The sequence below is a fragment of the Miniopterus schreibersii genome (genome assembly GCF_964146895.1).
Source record: "Miniopterus schreibersii genome assembly, chromosome: 14".
NCBI classification, from domain to species: Eukaryota; Metazoa; Chordata; class Mammalia; order Chiroptera; family Miniopteridae; genus Miniopterus; species Miniopterus schreibersii.
This window is the reverse complement of record NC_138114.1, coordinates 55,671,262-55,688,778: the sequence shown is the minus strand read 5'-3', so window position 1 is coordinate 55,688,778 and position 17,517 is coordinate 55,671,262. Positions and strand designations below refer to the sequence as shown.

Below are 17,517 nucleotides of genomic sequence, written 5' to 3'. Positions count from 1 at the left end.
TACGTTTAATTGAAGACATCTGTAGGTGGTGCCACACAAAATGTAATTCAGACTTAGAAATGTCAATAAAAACGTCGGTGAGGGAGAGGCCCAATGTAAACCTAGCAGGGAGTACACATCAGCAGCACAGAGCCCACAAAATTAGGAGTAGAATGGAAATATGTTGCCTGACTTGACGAGGTGATAAAAGCTCTTTTCCCATAAAGCTTAATGAGCTCTATTAGTCTTCAGCTTACAGGAATGTAAAAGGGTCAGCCCCACCGAGGGAAGTAACAGACTCTCCACACATGGCTCCATTCAAATGACAGCGGCTCACATTACTGATGCAGTTACTATAACCTGACAATTTCGCTAGATTCACAGGGCGGCTAACTGTTTAGGACTTACAACAAAGGGACATGGTTCATTCGCAGCAGCTTTTGTGGACAAAGTGAAATTTAAAGTCTCCTTCATTTTCAACGGCACGTCTCAGGTATGTCAGTCTCTACCAGAATTAATTTTCTTTTATCCAAAATTAGCAAAGGTGTTTCAGTATTTACCATATTTGCAATTTTTCTTCTCCAGCTAAAACACAAGCTTAGTGGCAAAAATTAAACATTTAGAGACTTAAACATTCTCCTGCTTAAGCTTTGCTCTGGCTCTCAGGCTCTGCAGGGGCAAAGGAACAGAGTGCTGAGTTCAGTGTCGTGGAGACTGGGGGGTAGCAGCCAATAATGACATCAGCAGGTGGCCCCTGTGAAACTCCAGGCTGGAAAAATATCAAGAGAAAACTCTCAGCTATTTCCCAAATACCTTTAAGGTAAGAAAAGGGCACAATCTCCCAGAGAGTGAGAACGTTTCTGTCTTGTTACCTATGCTGCATCCCCAGAGTCTAAAATAACTGCTGGCACATAGTAGGGACTCATAATGAGTATTTGCTGCTTGAATGCCTACACACATTCATTCATGAACTGAATTAATTAGCTCATAAACAAATAAATGCTCATGTTCTTTTCTTTTGTCCCAAGTCTCCTCGTGGCCCCTGCTACTCTGTAGAGTGGGGTTGTCTGGTAAGGCTGAGATGCTGTTACAAAGGAGGGGTCACCAGAGAAATGGCCTGGGCCTTCCCTGCTAGCGCTTAGGAACACTTGTCCCCCGGCCTCCAATTTCCTGCAGGGAAACTTCCAGGAAGTATTGTTCTTAAGGAGCAACTGCTCAAGAGACAGAGGTCAACACAAGGTTACCATGTCAACGACACTGAGTTGAGTAAAAAAACTCAAATTGACTTTGAAATACTGGGCGACTCCCAAAAATCTGATTGGCATGAATTAGGGATAAGCAGAAAACCTAGAAATAAATATTAGCAGAAAACCACAATCAAGACAAAATTTATTTTAAAAGCCCTCTGGTCAAAGTACTGATAATATATAGAATATATCATCAGTAATTCAAGTACTATAAACTGACAGTTGGTCATACTAATACTGGTTATAGATGCTGCTTGCACACTTAGACCACTGATTCCGAGCAAGACCAAATGTCTCCACATCAAGACAGGTCCATGTATTCCCAATAACTGTAGGCATTATGTAGTATTTTAACATTCTTAACATTGAGGCAAACCTATGAAAAGAAGTTTTTAGAAGTATTTTAAGATGTATTTGTCAGCTAAAATGTTCAAAGGACAATGCTTTACTTATCTATGCGCCCCCCAACCTCACAGTGACTGCAACAGGCTGGGAGTTAAAGGTTCACACAGTCGGATGACCAGCAGAATCACACTCTCCACAGCAAAGGAGGAGAAATATGGGAGCCATTCTAAAAGTGACATTTCAAACTATTTTTAAAACGTCACAGAAAAGCTTTTATGTATATGTGTATATTTGTACACATACATATATATGTATCTCATATTAAAGACCTATACAAATACATTTCCTATTTTTACATTCTTAAAGGCAGAATTATGCTCTGGATAAGTGATTGTGTGTGTTAATATGTATATTTTACTTTTGTAACTGCTAACTAGAAGGAAATCAACTGCTTTGTAGTCATGCAAGCAGCTACCTAAAATTATTTGGCCTAGTAAATGAATTCCCACAGCAAAACCGCAAACTTTCCCTGTTTGGACGAGTGAATAGGGAGCATTGTTCACTTGTCAAGTCCTTGCGAGGAGGCCATAAAACGTGGGGCTCCTTGGACTTCATGGGAAAAGCAGACCTAAAAAACAACTGCTAGAGACCGCTGGCGCTCGCGACAAGATTATTCCTATCACAGGAGCTTTGCACTCACTAAACTGTGCTTAACTCGTTGTAGGTAAATTTCTCAATACTCTTGGGAAATTAAAGCAGCTTTTACTTATACTAAGGCCAGTGAGTGAGCTCTTACCTCCAGAGGCGAGGTGCAAAGGAATCCCGTGAACTGCAGTCACAGTTGAATAGAATCCGGTTCATCCAATAAACAGGCAGCAGGAGAGAACAAGAAAGGGAAGGTTATTAACTGTTTAATGGCATTCAAAAGGCTGGGGCCTACTGAGGGCGTGAGCGCACTTTTCTGTGCTCTGGACGGGTTACACAGCGCATGAGAGCGTGGTTTTATATTTTATGAAGACTTTTAGGTTCACTTTAGGTGCTCTTACTGAAAAATTAGAACTGCCATCTTTCCAGTTCTGTTGATCACGTGACAGGTATTTATAAACCAGAACATGCCTAGATACATGAGTGTCTGGTTCGTTTGCATAACTGAAGGGAATGTCAGTCTGATACAGTGAATACTTTTTAAACATAACTTATTTTCAAATACAGAGACCAACAAGGGGGGAAAATGAAGCTGAAAGTGTCTGTAAGTTCGTCTGTAACTACCACGCTCAATGCCTAGTTGGTCTAACCAACAGCAGAAGGAAAGCATCTATCCTACTTCACACGCTGTGGATACAGGACTCAACCCCCACCCCCCCTCCCCCACCCCCGGGCAGGCTGACCCAGGATCCAAGAGCAGACCTGTCCTGGCGCCAGGCCGCCACCTGGTGGCCGTGGTCACACAACAGACCGGTGTTCTACTACCTCCTGTTTCTCCACGAGGTCAGAATGGACGCGCTGTGATTTTTCCCTTTCATGACCACATTTACTGCCTAATCATGTCTGAATGTAAGATAAACCTTCCCCCAAACAAGCACCCATCAGAAGGGCAGGTCTCCTTACATTTAAATTGCTCATAGGAAGTTCTCTGTACTAACTTAGAAAAGTTTCCATGAAGGCACAGGAGCCTGAAATAGGCTCAATCGCTGTAAGTCTTAAATTTATACAAAATCACCTGATGGAATCAGACAAAGTATTATTGATAAAAGGGCATAATTTCAGGGACTTGTTCTCAAATAATTCAACAAAGTCGCAAGGGGAAATAAGGCTAAGAGTTGACAGTGTTGACGCTGGGCATGTAAGGGGCTGACCATTCTATCATCTTCATGTGAAGGCTTGACATTTCCATTTTAAAGTTTCTTGTAAAGTAAAAATCATTCAGATTACTTTTCAGACTTACTTATTAATCCTAGGACTATGTCTTTCAAATATGTGAACTTCTTTCAAACAAACCTTTTAACCTAAAAACTTCTCTTAAAAAAGATTTATTCATTTTTTAAAGCCTTTTAAAGATTTCTGTTAAAAAGAAATGGTAACATTGTGAACATCATGATTGTCTACAAACAGATAGAGAAAAGCTGTCCTGACATTAGTTGGGTATTTGTGGATAATCTCCATAAACTTCATGCACAACCTCAGTGCTGTTTTAAACAATCTCAAAGGAAGGAAGGTGATGTGCTTGCTCCACAGCTTCTGCCAGGAGAGGGATGAGATCTCACGCCATCCCATGTTCCGTCCCACCCAAGACGTGAACATCCCTGTGTCCAGCACATCCAGGCCATATATGCCCCTCAGTTATCAGACTGGTTACGAAGGAGACCAAACTCACATAACTTATTATAGCATATAACTGCACTATATCATCATTATTGTTGTCAATCTCTTATGTGCCTAATCAATAAACTGAGCTTTTCACAGGTATGCAGGTATAGGGTTCCGTGCACCAAGGCAGGCGAGTAAGGAGCACGCAGGGACCTCTGCTGACTCAGCCCGACGACAACAGACACACACACTACAGTCAGGTTCCTGGACAGGACACTGAGTAAGAACCTGCCCTTTTCCTGAGGATTTAGAATATCCACATGTATAACTCACTTTCATAAACACTCAGTAACCTACATTGAAAATGCAGAGTAATATACACTCCACTCAGCAGGTGAAAATGGCCTAAGAAAGTTAGTTATGCTTCACAGACCACCTCATCCACACAGGAGGAAATGAAGGTACCTCGGTCTTCCCACATTCATCGGGTGGATCCTGGTGTATGGCCATTTGATACTTGACATACAAAGAGAAGGACTGGCTGAAGGACGACTTGAACTCTGGGTCCTCAAAGGAGACAGGTACTAACCTCACCTTCAGAGCAAGGAAGATACAAGCAAATGCTATTGAAACGCCTCCACCTGATGACATGCTTCTGAAGGTGAGGCCAGAGTAGGATCTCCGCAAATCCACTTCCAAAGCTCAGCACTGGCATTTTCCAGGAAACGAGTAAGCCCCGGAACGAGCTGACTGGCACAGAACCCGAAGCACTCGCTTTATACTAGTATCTTTGAAAATCTTAACTCCTAAGGGCCAAGACAATGTATTTTTCTTTTGTTTTGGCTTTTCCTCTACCAACCTATTGTGGTTTTCTGCACACCCTAGAGTCAGTATTGCGGCTAACGGTCACGGTCACGGCCACTACTTCTGTCACCACGACATAGTGTTTTAAGCTTTTCCCTTCCAGATTTTTCCTGGATAATTTGACTTATAAAATTATAAGCAAATGAGGACTTCTGTTCAAATGTTCTATCTCACTTTTCTAGTCCCCTCAGTTGAGCATGGACAGAGTGAGGTAGCTATGAGCCCCTCTACACATGACCTGAAATAGGGAGAAAGTGTATAGACCGTGCTGTGCCAAGTGTGTCCACTGTGAAGAGTAAAAGATTTTGCATTTTTCTCATAAACACTTTTACTTAGACCTCTATTACTTTTAGATGAATGCATCTGAACATAGTGATTTTAAATAAAGATAATTCATTTTATGTGACTTTTCCGCTTTGAAGTTATACATGTCTGGCACTAGGTAGAATCTGCACTTTCAGAATGTCCATTAATCCAGCTCTCTCTCTCTGTAGATATGCTGCAAACTGAATGTAAGTAAAATGTAGCACAAGTAAACCGAGAATTCAAAGTGGCGTCGGGTGGAAGGGAAAGTTCCGTGTGCACAGAAGACTGAGCTTGGCCTGCTGACCTGGCTGACAGTTGGCTCATCGGGCGAGTGGCTGTGAATAGCCATCTGGTAGCGTTTATAGACCTGGTACGACTCCAGCATTGTGGCTTTGAACTGAGAACTTGGTGGAGATGATCTCACAACCCTCACCTTCAGAAGGAGTTAAAAACAATGCTCGTTAATTCATCAGTTTAGTCCATGGAGTACATATCAACAGTTACTCCCCCCCAAAAAGGACCAAATGTTCCGATACAAATATTAATGCACAAACATAGAATATTTTAACATTAAAAATCTACCAGTTAGTAAATAAACTTAAGTTATTTCTCCGACTTAGAGACTCATGAAGGAGGCAGAGAATCCTGTCCCAAATCTGCGACTACAGTCTATGACCCAATAACATAAGCTGCATCCCCTGTAAAATGACAGAATGCTCCTAGCACTCCAGATACAGACGACAAATAAAACACTCTTTAATCTCAGCTGCGTGCACCTCGCCTGCAATAAATCAGTCGGAAAGGCTGCCACGTGAATACATTTTCTGGACACTGTCCTGCGGGCTGCTGACCCTAACTTACCACCTTTCCTTTAGAAAGACATTAAGCAAAGGACCAAGACTCTGAGTCACGTTTCCTCTCCTCAAATCTTAATGTCACTGTCTTGCTCAGTAGATGAATTAACCTCTCTGTGCCTTAGTTTGCTCATGTAAAATGAGGAGTTAAAACTGTAATTGCAAACATGGCTAACGTTTATTTTACCACTATTTATTTACTAACCAGTTAAAATGGTTAGCAAAACAAGACAGTGAAACAGAAAATCAAAAGCAACGTAATAAAAAGGCATAACTGGAAGTTTGACGTATGCCTCGGGAAGCCATTCCCTATGAAGGAAGGGCGACACCCAGTGGACAAGTCTTGATCCGTCCAGGTGCCACTACGTTAAGAAGTAAAAGCTGCCACTGGGCTACTGGTGGGTGTGCCCGGTTCCCTGAGTGCATTACTATTCACCATCAAACGATAAATGACTCGTCACAAAATACTTTAAGTGGCGTGTTAATTCCCTTTTTACAATTTGGGAAGGAGAAACACGAATAACGAAATCAGAATAGCCAAGAAGTTGTAAGAGTGAAAGCTGTTAAAAACACGTCTGACAACATGTACTGTCCTAAGGTTTACACTGTGTCAAAGTTAACTTTTAATGTAAAATCTTTAGTGATGAGTGACGATCTTAGGTGATATTAAGCTATAAATTCAAAGGCCGACTAGTTGCAAATCATGTGAGAATATGATATTATGGCTAATGTTTTAGAAAGAAAACTCATAAATACCAAATGAATACTGAATAATCTAAACTTAATCTGGACTGTAAATCAATTTGGGAAAAACAACAGGAATGCTCTAAAAGTATTCACACTGTGCTAAACTGGTTTGGGGAATTAATGAGAAGTTTATTAAAGTAAAACGACTTAGTACCATCTGGTTGATCCCTAACTGCTGGCTTGCATATGTAATGCTATCCGCTGCCTGGATCAAGGTCAGAATGTCAGAGCAGCCCAGTGACACGGTGCCTAGCGGGATCTGTTATCCTTCACTCTCTAAACCAAAAGTGCCAAAAATGAGATTTAAATGGTGTTTCTTTTTCACTTTAACTACTAAATTTCAATCAGAGGTGCAAAAAGCCAGAGTACTCTGCGCATCATTACATACTAAACCTGGAACTGTTTTCCCAACTTTAGTCAAACTGCCTACTTTTTTCATCTTAAAAGTCTCCCTCAAGTAGCAGCTGACTTAGTAAATACAAGGGCTGCTCCATCCCAGTTCACTTTAATTCCCTGTCGTTTAAACAGCAACGTGTCGGTGGATCGATATAACCTCAAGTGAAGATACACAAGTTACTCAACAACAAAAACAGTAAGACAAACCAAAACATTGCATGTTCTCCGAAGTACCTCTAACTTGTGAGACGCGTTCTCTGGCAGAGACTCGAAGATGAAGTCTTCGAGGGATCTGGGCTGGCCGGGCTTAGCCTTTGGAGGGCGCGGAGCCGGCGGTGCACAGGGAGCTGGGAAGCCCTCGGGCCCCCCAGCTGGGCCCTGCTGCGCGGCCTTCAGCCTCTTCTTCTCTCTCCGGATCACCTTCGCTTTTCGACATGGAGGCTTACTCAGATCTGGCCCCCTGCCTGAAGAGAATTCCAGAATATTAGGCCAATCACATCCGACTCTGGAAACGTTTTCTCAAAAGTCTCCCAGATTCCGCAGGGTAAGTGCGGGATCCCAAACACTAGCTAGCTATGGGGCAGACATTTAAGAGGGCCCCGAGTGCAGCTGTAAGTCCATCACAAAACTACCCCAGAAGCAGGAACTGCCACAGGAAGTAAAGAGGCACAGAACTTTTCGGGCAGGTTGTGCTCGAAAATCTCCATTCTTAAAAAATGTAGTAGAAAGAACATAACCAAATACCTCCTGCTCCAGGACACGCTGCCCCCAGCCCATCTTTCTGAAAGCACTGGTGACAGACATGCTCAGCCACCGGGTGCAAGCACTGACCCCAGACACACTGCGGCAGGCTTCGATGAAAGAACACCCTAGCGTGGTTGAAAGTACGTCTCTCCACATCTAACTGAGGACTCATATTATTTGGCTCTGGTTAATCACAGTTCTGTATTAATCAAACCTCTTTAAAAGATAAAAATTTAAAGATTATATGCCAAAACTTTTCGTGAGGATCATCAATCATGAGTCAATGACTGTTTCAGATGAGGGGGGCGTACATGGAAGTTCATTATAATATTCAGTCTTCATGTCTCTGTTTGAAATTCTCCAAAATGAATTTTTATAACCAATACACAGATAATTTTTGTAATAAAAATTAAAAATAAAAGAACTAACCCTATCGCTCGAGACAGTAAAATTTGAAAGAAATGATCTAGCTCATTCAAAATACTTTATTGGGTTATTCTTATTATTAGGATGAAATCTCAGACCGTCAATTAAAAGCCATGGAAGCCTTACATTAAAAAAAACACACAAAACTATTCAATAGAAACGCAAAGTTTTCTGTGCTTTTATATGTGTAACAAAGAAAAACTAAAGTAGTACTAAAAACCTCTCCCTTGGATCATTTTGTATAAATAAATGTAAGAACAAATTCAAGAAATGAAGCATAATAACCATCCAAATTATTTTATGGAATTTTAAAAGAATCGTATACACACACGTACGTACACACGTGCACAAACACATAATAAACCCACTTAATGCTGAATAAAAATTTCAAATCTATTTCTTTTATAAGTGAAAACATGGAAAACAAATCTTACCTTATTAAAGGTGAAGTTAAATATCAAATAAAGTTTTTTTATGACATAAAGAAATCTAACGATAAACTGAAGAATTTTAGGATGTCTGCACTTTGGACATAAGACCTAAAATTTACTTTGTCTCAGTTAATACCAAAAATGAAAGTGTTTAGCATATCTTCTCACTGACAAAAATTGGGTTCTCAAACCTGTAGTAAGAGGAGTTGGGCCTCTTATAAAACGTAGTTGGGGATAACAAGGCTGTTCTTTCAGGCTTATTAAAGGACATAGAGTTTAGTAAGATATGACTTGTCCACCTAAACCCAGGTAGTGGGTTGTGTAAAACAGATCTAGTTTATAGGTTTCACAGTAATTCACATTTCCAGCTGATGAGGACCCAGGGGCAGGATCTCAAGCACAGAGAAGCACGCACTGTGACTTTACACGGCCTGAAGACGACTCCACTACCTGGCTTAGGAGCCGGATGCACTTCAACTGAGTGGGACGGCTCCCCGGAGCCCAACTCCTTTTTCTCCTGTGACTGAATTAACGCCTTAGGTTCTTCTTTCTCTGTGCTTTTTCCTCTCGTCTTCTCTTCCCTCTCTAAACTCTCTCTGAGATTATCACCGAGCTTTTTCAGGTCACACTGGATATCCAATTTATTTATTAACGCCATGTCACCAGCCACGGCATCCTCCATGCTGGGCTCCATAGGCTCGTCTACAAATCAAACAAATCAAAGTCCATCAGCCAGATACAGTTAAGACACACAAAGGAAAAAGGTGTCCCTTTCACCCAATGTGGCAGGAACTACTGTGTCCACAGTCCATCCTCATGTCCCGCAGAGAAGCAGAGCTGCAGGCGGGGCTGGGCAGCAGAGCAGGGGAAGGGCTGCCAGTCCCTCTGCAAGTGTAACCACATTCCCACCAGCAAAATACAACCAAGTCGAGAGGTCCAATTTTACCTGCTTGTTTTAAAGGAAATTTGTACCATGAACTTCCACCCCTCCCCTTGGAAAAAAACATCATTTTAAAGTAAACAGCTTTTAGACCCTCATCTCACCATCACAATTTCCTTTGGAAATTTCCCCGTTAGCCAGAAATTTCAACATTTTTTTCAAAACCTTCTTGTGAGATTTTGATGGCTGGAACTGTAAAGATCGGCACCTAGGAAAGCAAAATAAATATTTAAAAAGTGAACTCAAACTCTGAAGAAATAAAACCAGTTATGGGCAGTACCCAGTACCACGAGGCAAAACTTGAATGTGAGCACTGTGCCAGTTACACTGCAGAACAAGGAAAGCCCTGAGCTAAAACCTATAAAAATTTGATATCTAAAAGTAATGAGTATTTACCAATATTTTCCCAACATTTCATGGAATCACTCACTACACTGCCAAATAAAGAGGTATTTTTCCATGTATTTACACACGAGCCAATCACACATCACTGAAGCTGCAGATCAGCACATGAGCACAGCACCAGCAAGTGGGAAGATAACAGAAAAGCGCAGCTCGTCGGCTCTTCCTTACGCAGACGTCTACCAAGAACGAGAACTGACTTAAAACAAGCAGGACTCTACTAAAGAATTACACACAACCCTCGTATTGTAGAGCCCCTTCCTACGAACCCGAACTCTTACCTTATTGTGTACTGAGGACAACATGTTTGATTCATCACGGGCTTGTACACGTATTTCCCACTTCTAAAATTATAAAACAGTTTTGTTAATTTCTCATATACACCAAAGTAGATTAGTATAAAAGCACAAACTTAAGTTGGATAAAAGCCTAATCAAGAGTAAAAACACTCTAGGTTTCGTTACTCTCCCTGAGCTAAATCACCTCGCAAGGTGGGCATTCTGACGAGAGGCCAGGCTTTCCCCGCTAGACCTTCACCTGTATGCTCCAAAGCTAATCCGCTGTCACCTTCGCACCAGCACCTGCAATCCCTTCCATGCCTGACAACCGCCAAACTCCTCAATACCCGGGTAGAGAAAACTGCCCAGGATGCTGTGGGACTGGTGGACGCTGCTGCCTAAGACCTCCACGCTTGGGGGTTCCACGTGCAACAGCACAAAGTACCCCACATCAACCTGTTCCTCGCATGCTCTCTAGATCTCAGTTAGTGGCAGAACCATACATTGTGGGCTGAATTTTGTTCCCCCAAATTCATATGTTGAAACTCTAACCCCCAGCACCTCAGAATGTGACTGTATTTGGAGATAAGACCTTTAAAGAGGTGACTGGGTTAAAAAAAAAGCTGTTAAGATGAGCCCTAATCCAATCTGATACGAGTCCTTACAAGAAAACTGGCCCAGCGGGCCTGGCTCAGTGGTTGAGTATCAACCTACAATCCAGGAGATGGCAGTTCGATTCCTGGTCAGGGCACATGCCAGGGTTGTGGGCTCCATCCCCAGTCGGGGGCATGCAGAAGGCAGTTGATCAGTGACTCTCTCATCATTGATGTTTCTCTCCTCTCTCTCTCTCTCCCCCCTCCTCTCTCTGAAATCAATATATATAAAAAAAGAAAAAGAAAACTGGAAACACAAAAAGACTTGAGGCACCAGGGATATGCAAGCACAGAGAAAAGACCACGTGAGGACACAAGAAGGCAGCCATGTACAAGCCACGGAGAGAGGCCTCAGGAGACACCAAAGCTCTGGACACCTTGATTCTGGGCCTCCAGGACGATGGGAAAACAGATTTTTCTTGTTTAAACTGTCCCATCTGCGGTATCTTGTTATGGCAGCCCCAACACACACTCAGGAGTTCAGTTCCCCAGCCAGGAACCTAGGAGTCATCTTGGACTCTTCCCTCTAATGTAGCTCTCTCTCCAGTTAGCAGGCTTTCCACTGCTAAAATGAATCTTCAATCTCCTATCTCTGGCCACTGCTATTGATGACAATGGCAGGCCTCACCCGCCTCCTGTCCCAGCACTGCAATCATCTCTGGAACTGGTCTTCTCCCTCCAGGATCACCCCCCGAACACTCTTCTATTACGTAAAACGATTTCTTAGCACAAATTCCACCGCATTCTGTGCGACATAAAAGCCTTCTGCAGCCCCCTTCCACCTTTAAAAAGGCTCCTATCACGGCACACAAAGTCCCTTAGCACCTGGCCTGATTCTGCTTTTGGAACTCGGCTGTTATTAAGTTTAAGTCATGAGGTTTCACTGCTACGCTTAATCCCATGTTTCCTGGGGACCAACCAGCACAGGGCACATAACACTGCTCATACTACTTATGTAGGGAGCTTTACTTTAAAATCATGCATGTAGAAATAACTACCAAAAACCCTTAGCCATCAAAGGCAATGTGTGGACCTTAATGGAACCCTGACTCAAATAAGCCAACTGTTAAAAAAAAAAAAAAAAAGACGTTTTGAGACACAGAGAAAATCTAATCAAAACTAGGTAACAGGTGACATCAAAGAATTACTAATTTTGTAAAGTTGTGGATATGTTACAAAGAAAAAGAACCCTTCCATCCTAGAGACCACACATATTACAGGCATGACACCTGACCCTGGCTTTGAATTATCTTGTGGGGGGGATGGAAGTGCCTTGGTCTGCTCAGGCTGCTATCACAAGATGCCACCGACTGGGTGGCTTCTAAACACAGGTGCTGGTTCCCCACAGCTCGGCGGCTGGAACGCCCAGGATCCAGGCGCCAGCGGGTCTGGGGTCTCCAAAGACTAGCTTCCCGGTTCCTCTCTTCACAAGGGGGGGGAAGGGGGCTCCTTCATGAAGGCGCTCATCCCACCCACGAGGGCTCCATCTCCATGCTGAACCACCTCCCCAAAGGCCCCGCGTCCACACACCAGCACCACGGGAGTCAGGCTGAACAGTAAACGCTGGTGGGACACACTGCAGGGAGCAAGAGCGTTTGATGAAACAGGACAAACTGTTAACTGAGTGCTGAAGCTCGGCGATGAGACACGGGGTTCATCACAACGAGCTCTGTGTCTGCGTATTGGAAGTTGCCCTAATAGTCGTCCTTAAAATGACAGAGTACAAAATCATTACACGAAGTAACTTAAAATCCCCTCCACCTCTCTCCAGCGGCAGGAAAGCCGTGTGGCGGGACCCGCCGGCGCCCGGGCTGAGGCCGGGCCTGAGTCTGGGGTCCTGGGGTCCCCCCCGGGTCCCGCCCCCCGCGCTCACCTCCGCCAGCCGCGGTCCACCAGGTCCTGGTAGTCCTGCACGGTCATCGAGTGCGCCCACATGCCTGCGGGGCGGGACGAGCGTCAGCAGCCGGCCGCGCCCTGCTCACAGCGCAAAGCGGCGTTTTCCAAACGCAGACAGCGCGGAGGAAACCCGGCTCCCGCGGGGAAGGGGTTCCCGTCTGTGCCACCGGCTGGTTTCCCGCGACAGGTGACACAAGGTCAAGACGCGGCACAGTCGCCTTCGCTTAAACATAAACGCGCGTGGGAGTGATTCCCTTGAATTCGGGGCCGGCCAACGGTCTCCATGACACAAACTCCGCTCCCCGAGGCAACCGGGGCGCGCCGCACCCCTAAACACGACATCCCGACGGCTACTGGGCGGGGCGCTCGGGACATCAGCGCGAGCGGTTCCTGCGCACGCAAGTCCTCCCGGGTTCCGTGCCGCTCACGGCGCGGCCCTGAGCTCGGAGAACGGACGGGGACGCGCGGTGCCGCTCTGAGCACCGAGAACGGACGGACGCGCGGCGCCGCTCTGAGCACCGAGAACGGACGGGGACGCGCGGCGCCGCTCTGAGCACCGAGAACGGACGGGGACGCGCGGCGCCGCTCTGAGCACCGAGAACGGGACGGACGCGCGGCGCCGCTCTGAGCACCGAGAATGGGACGGACGCGCGGTGCCGCTCTGAGCACCGAGAACGGGACGGACGCGCGGCGCCGCTCTGAGCACCGAGAACGGACGGACGCGCGGCGCCGCTCTGAGCTCCGAGAACGGGACGGACGCGCGGCGCCGCTCTGAGCTCCGAGAACGGACAGGGACGCGCGGCGCCGCTCTGAGCACCGAGAACGGACAGGGACGCGCGGCGCCGCTCTGAGCACCGAGAACGGACAGGGACGCGCGGCGCCGCTCTGAGCACCGAGAACGGGACGGACGCGCGGCGCCGCTCTGAGCACCGAGAACGGGACGGACGCGCGGCGCCGCTCTGAGCTCCGAGAACGGACGGGGACGCGCGGCGCCGCTCCTCCCGAGCGGGGAGCCGGGAGAGGCCCAGGGGCTCGGACCAGGAGCCACGGCCGGCGCGGCGCCCACAGGGTGGAATAACCACGAGTCACGAAGACGGGCGGGGAGTCGGGAGCCCGTTTAGCTGAGGGCGGGGAACGCACCTCCCACGGGGCAGCGGCGCACCGGGCGGGGGGAGGGGGGGCGGCCGGGAGCTGGGAGCCCGGAGCGCCCAGGCCGCGCCCCCCCCCCCCCCCCCCCCGGGAAGGGACCAAGGCCCCGCCGGCCCTGGGCTGTGAGGACGAGGTGGGGCCCGGGTTGTGCGGCCGCTCTGAGGGTCCCGCACAGGCGCAGACACGGACCCCACGCGAAGCGGCCACTTCCCCCGCCCCCCCCCGCACGCTTTCCAGGGCGGCTCCCAGACCCGCGAACTATCCACTGCGGACACTTAACGCGGCTCCTTCCTCACTCTCGGCGCCGCGACGGCCCGGCGTCCGGCAGGCGCGGGAGGACCGGGCGCCCGCCGAGGCCCAGCCCGGCCCCGGCCACCCAGGCGCAAGGCGAGCTCCCCCAGGGGGCGCCCGGGCCTCAGCGCGGCGCGGTGCCCGTCTCCCTCCCGCGCCGCCACAGCCCCGCCCCGCCCGCCTTAGCCCCGCCCGCCGCGGCCTTGGCCCCGCCCCATCCGCCTTAGCCCCGCCCAGCGCGGCCTTGGCCCCGCCCCGTCCGCCTTAGCCCCGCCCGCCATGCCTTGGCCCCGCCCCATCCGCCTTAGCCCCGCCCAGCGCGGCCTTGGCCCCGCCCGGCCCGCCGGCGTCAGCAGCGCCCTTCCCCAGAGAACCGCCCTCTGGCGCCCGGCGGAGCCGGTTCCCACGCCCCGCGCGGGCCGGGAGGTGACCCGCGCTGTTCACACGGGCCTCCCTCGGGAACCCGCCGGCGCGGCAGGAAACACGCTGCGGGCGGGCCCTCGGGCCGCGAGGCGGGAGGCGACCCCGGGAGCGCCCGGGAAGATTCTGAATCCCCGCGCTCCGGGGGCTCCGGTGTGCTCCCCGAGACGTTCCGTTCGCGACGCCCGAGCACCTGCGCGCCCGCGCGCCGTCCACGCTCACGGCGCCCCGCACTCGCTGCCCCGCCCGCCCGCACTCGCCGTGGGGGTGCTGCCCCGCCCGCGGCGGGCCCCGGGTCAGCCCGCGTCACTGACAGCACAGCGCGCCCGGAGCGGGTGCGGGCCCCGCCCACCCGGCGGCCGCATCGGCCCCATCGGCTTCCACACCTGCCGCTGCGAGCGCGTCGCCGCCTCGCGGTCCCAGCCCCGAGTGAAGCACCTGCGCCCGGAGCCTCGCTGCTGGACCGCGCGAGGGGCTCTGCGTGCTGACGGCCACAGGGGGGGCGTCCGCGCCGCCCGCGCCCGCACCGCCTGCACCCGCACACCCTCCGCCTGCACTCGCACCGCCTGCACCCGCACTCCCCGCACCCGCGCCGCCTGCACCCGCACTCCCTCCGCCTGCACCCGCACTCCCTGCATCCGCGCCGCCTGCACCCGCACTCCCTCCGCCTGCACCCGCACTCCCTCCGCCTGCACCCGCACTCCCTGCACCCGCGCCGCCCGCACCCGCACTCCCTGCACCCGCACTCCCAGCACCTGCAAACCCTCGGGCCGGTCGGCAGAGCCGCGGCCCCGGAGCCCCGAGGCCGCACTCAGCCACGGTGACCCCGACACCCCAAGACCGCGCGGAGCCCCGAGGCCGCCGGCCCGCCCTGCCGCCGCCGGGCCGCTCACCATTGGAGCGACTGCCTGCCTCGTTCTTGCAGTAGCCGCAGCGGTAGAAGTCCTCGCCCTCGAAGTACTCCACGATGCTGGACGGGAGGGCGGCGCGCGAAGCCATGGCCCGGCCCGGAACGCGGCGCACCGGCCCGCCCGCCCCACAGTGCACCGCGCCGCCCCACACTGCACCGCGCCGCCCGCCGCCCAGACGCGCGCGCGCGGCCGACGCCGAAGCCGCCCCACAGTGCACCGCGCCGCCCGCCGTCCCGGCGCTGACGTCGCCCGCGCCATCTTGGCCCCTGGCACCAGCCCTCCTCTCCCGCTGCGCCCTCCCGGGAGGGGCCGCCATCTTCGGTGAGGCTGAGGCGGCGACAGGGCGAGAGAGGAGACGGTCTGGGAAACCGCGAGCGGGCCGGGGGAGCGGGGGCGGGGAGCCGGGCGGTGCGCTCCCGCGAGGGGCTGGCCCGGGCCGCGGGCGGGCGGGCGGGGAGGGGGCGCGCGGAGGCCGAGCCCGCCCGCGCCGGGGGCTCACCGTGGGACGCCTTGCCCAGCGCGGAGTCGCAGTAGCCGCAGCGGTAGCCGGCCCGGAGCCCCTTGTACTCCACCACCGAGGCCATGGCGGCCGCAGGATGTGCGCGCCGGCCACGCCTCCCGGCGCCGGGGACCTGGGCAGCGCGGCGGGCGCGGGGCGGGGAGCCGAGCGGGGCGAGGCCGCGTGTCTTCCGGTCGGTCCCGAGGGGCCGCGACGCCCTGGGCGTGGGCGGGGAGGGAGCCCGCCCGGGGCCCTGCGCGCGTCGCCGCCCGGCCCGCCCCCGCGTCCCGGGAGCCGCAGGCGCGGGGTGGCGGCCGCCCGCGGGCCTCCCGAGGGTCCCGCTGCAGAGGCCCCGCCGCGGGCGCCCCGCCGGCCTCGGGCGGGAACCGGCGCGCGCCTCGCGCGGCTCCGAGCCCCGCGCCCGCCTCTTAGGGCCGCAGAGAAAAGCCGGGCGCTGACTTTTTTAAATACGATTTCCAGGGCGTCCCTCTAAGAGAGTTTTTTTAGCTGTGCTGCGGCCCCTGCCCTCGCGAGCCCCGGGTCTCCGGCCGAGGCGCGGTGTCCTGACGAGGTCACGAAACTCGGGGAAGCGGGAAACCTTCGGGACGAGGCGCAGCGTTCCGGCCCCAGGCCCCCCCGCCGGGTCAGTGCCGGCCGGGCGGGCAGTTCCCGCGCCCGTCGCGTTGCTAAGCGGCCCGCAGCCGGTTTGGGGGCCTCCGGGCCGCTCCAGCCCCTGCTGGACCCCGCGTTCCCAAGACAGACTCCGCCGGGCCGTTCGCTGTAGCTGGCCTGGGCCTCCCGGGCTGGTGCGCGTATCGTTGCGGGCCTGGGGCGGCGGGGGGGTCCGCCTCCATCCTGGGGCTCCCGGCTCCCCCGTTAGAGGGCCCGGCCTTCTCCCAGCCCCAAACCCGCCCACGGGGACCCCGGGGCACCGCCCGCAGGACGTGCAGGGTCCTGGGCGTGTGTCAACTCCTGCGATGCTTACAGCTTCACAACATAGGAAACAGGCTAGATAACTTGTCCAAGGTCCTACAACTAGTAAAGGACAGGAGGAAGGAAAGGTGATTAAAATAAGTTGAAAAGGAAAAGAGAGCCACAAATACTAGGTCTGGACTTACGTAGGACAGCAGTTCCTAAAGGTCTTTATTTTGCTGAAGATGGGAGACATTTTTCATCTTTGAGGTCCAAATGAGAAAACAGACCTTCATTTAGTTTCCCCCTTTTTGGGGAGGGGTTAGGGGATGGGAGCAGTATTAGAATTTTTTTTATTTATGAAATTACCAGCAATAGCTTTGTTTTTAATTCCAATTATATCAATAATCACTTTTCAGTAATCACTTTAAACATCATATTGATGAAATAACTGTCAGACTGGGTAAAAAAAAATAAGGCTCAACTATGTTATCTACCAAAAACACCCACTTTAAATATA

At 51.2% G+C, this 17,517-nt stretch overlaps 1 protein-coding gene across 11 annotated transcripts in view; it reads right to left on the bottom strand.

The window, feature by feature from the left end:
- The window catches only part of ATE1 (arginyltransferase 1), a 56,816-nt gene extending 40,517 nt beyond the window's left edge, over nucleotides 1–16,299 (bottom strand). For 3 of the 11 annotated variants that reach the window (XR_014000261.1, XM_081158322.1, XM_081158319.1), the window contains exons 1-9: nucleotides 15,569–15,741; nucleotides 12,793–12,856; nucleotides 10,270–10,332; nucleotides 9,691–9,794; nucleotides 9,097–9,348; nucleotides 7,280–7,509; nucleotides 5,353–5,481; nucleotides 4,344–4,472; nucleotides 2,368–2,400 (exon numbers count right to left, since the gene is read on the bottom strand). Coding sequence is in view for 10 of the 11 variants with exons in the window: in XM_081158322.1 (XP_081014448.1) it covers nucleotides 2,368–2,400; nucleotides 4,344–4,472; nucleotides 5,353–5,481; nucleotides 7,280–7,509; nucleotides 9,097–9,348; nucleotides 9,691–9,794; nucleotides 10,270–10,332; nucleotides 12,793–12,856; nucleotides 15,569–15,674 (1,110 nt within the window). In the remaining variant the exon portion in view is untranslated. Of the gene's footprint in view, nucleotides 1–2,367; nucleotides 2,401–4,343; nucleotides 4,473–5,352; nucleotides 5,482–7,279; nucleotides 7,510–9,096; nucleotides 9,349–9,690; nucleotides 9,795–10,269; nucleotides 10,333–12,792; nucleotides 12,857–15,568; nucleotides 15,742–16,085 lie in introns of those variants that run through there. The other 8 variants (XM_081158324.1, XM_081158323.1, XM_081158320.1 and 5 more) reach the window with 7 other exon arrangements.
- Between the last annotated feature and the right edge of the window lie 1,218 nt (nucleotides 16,300–17,517).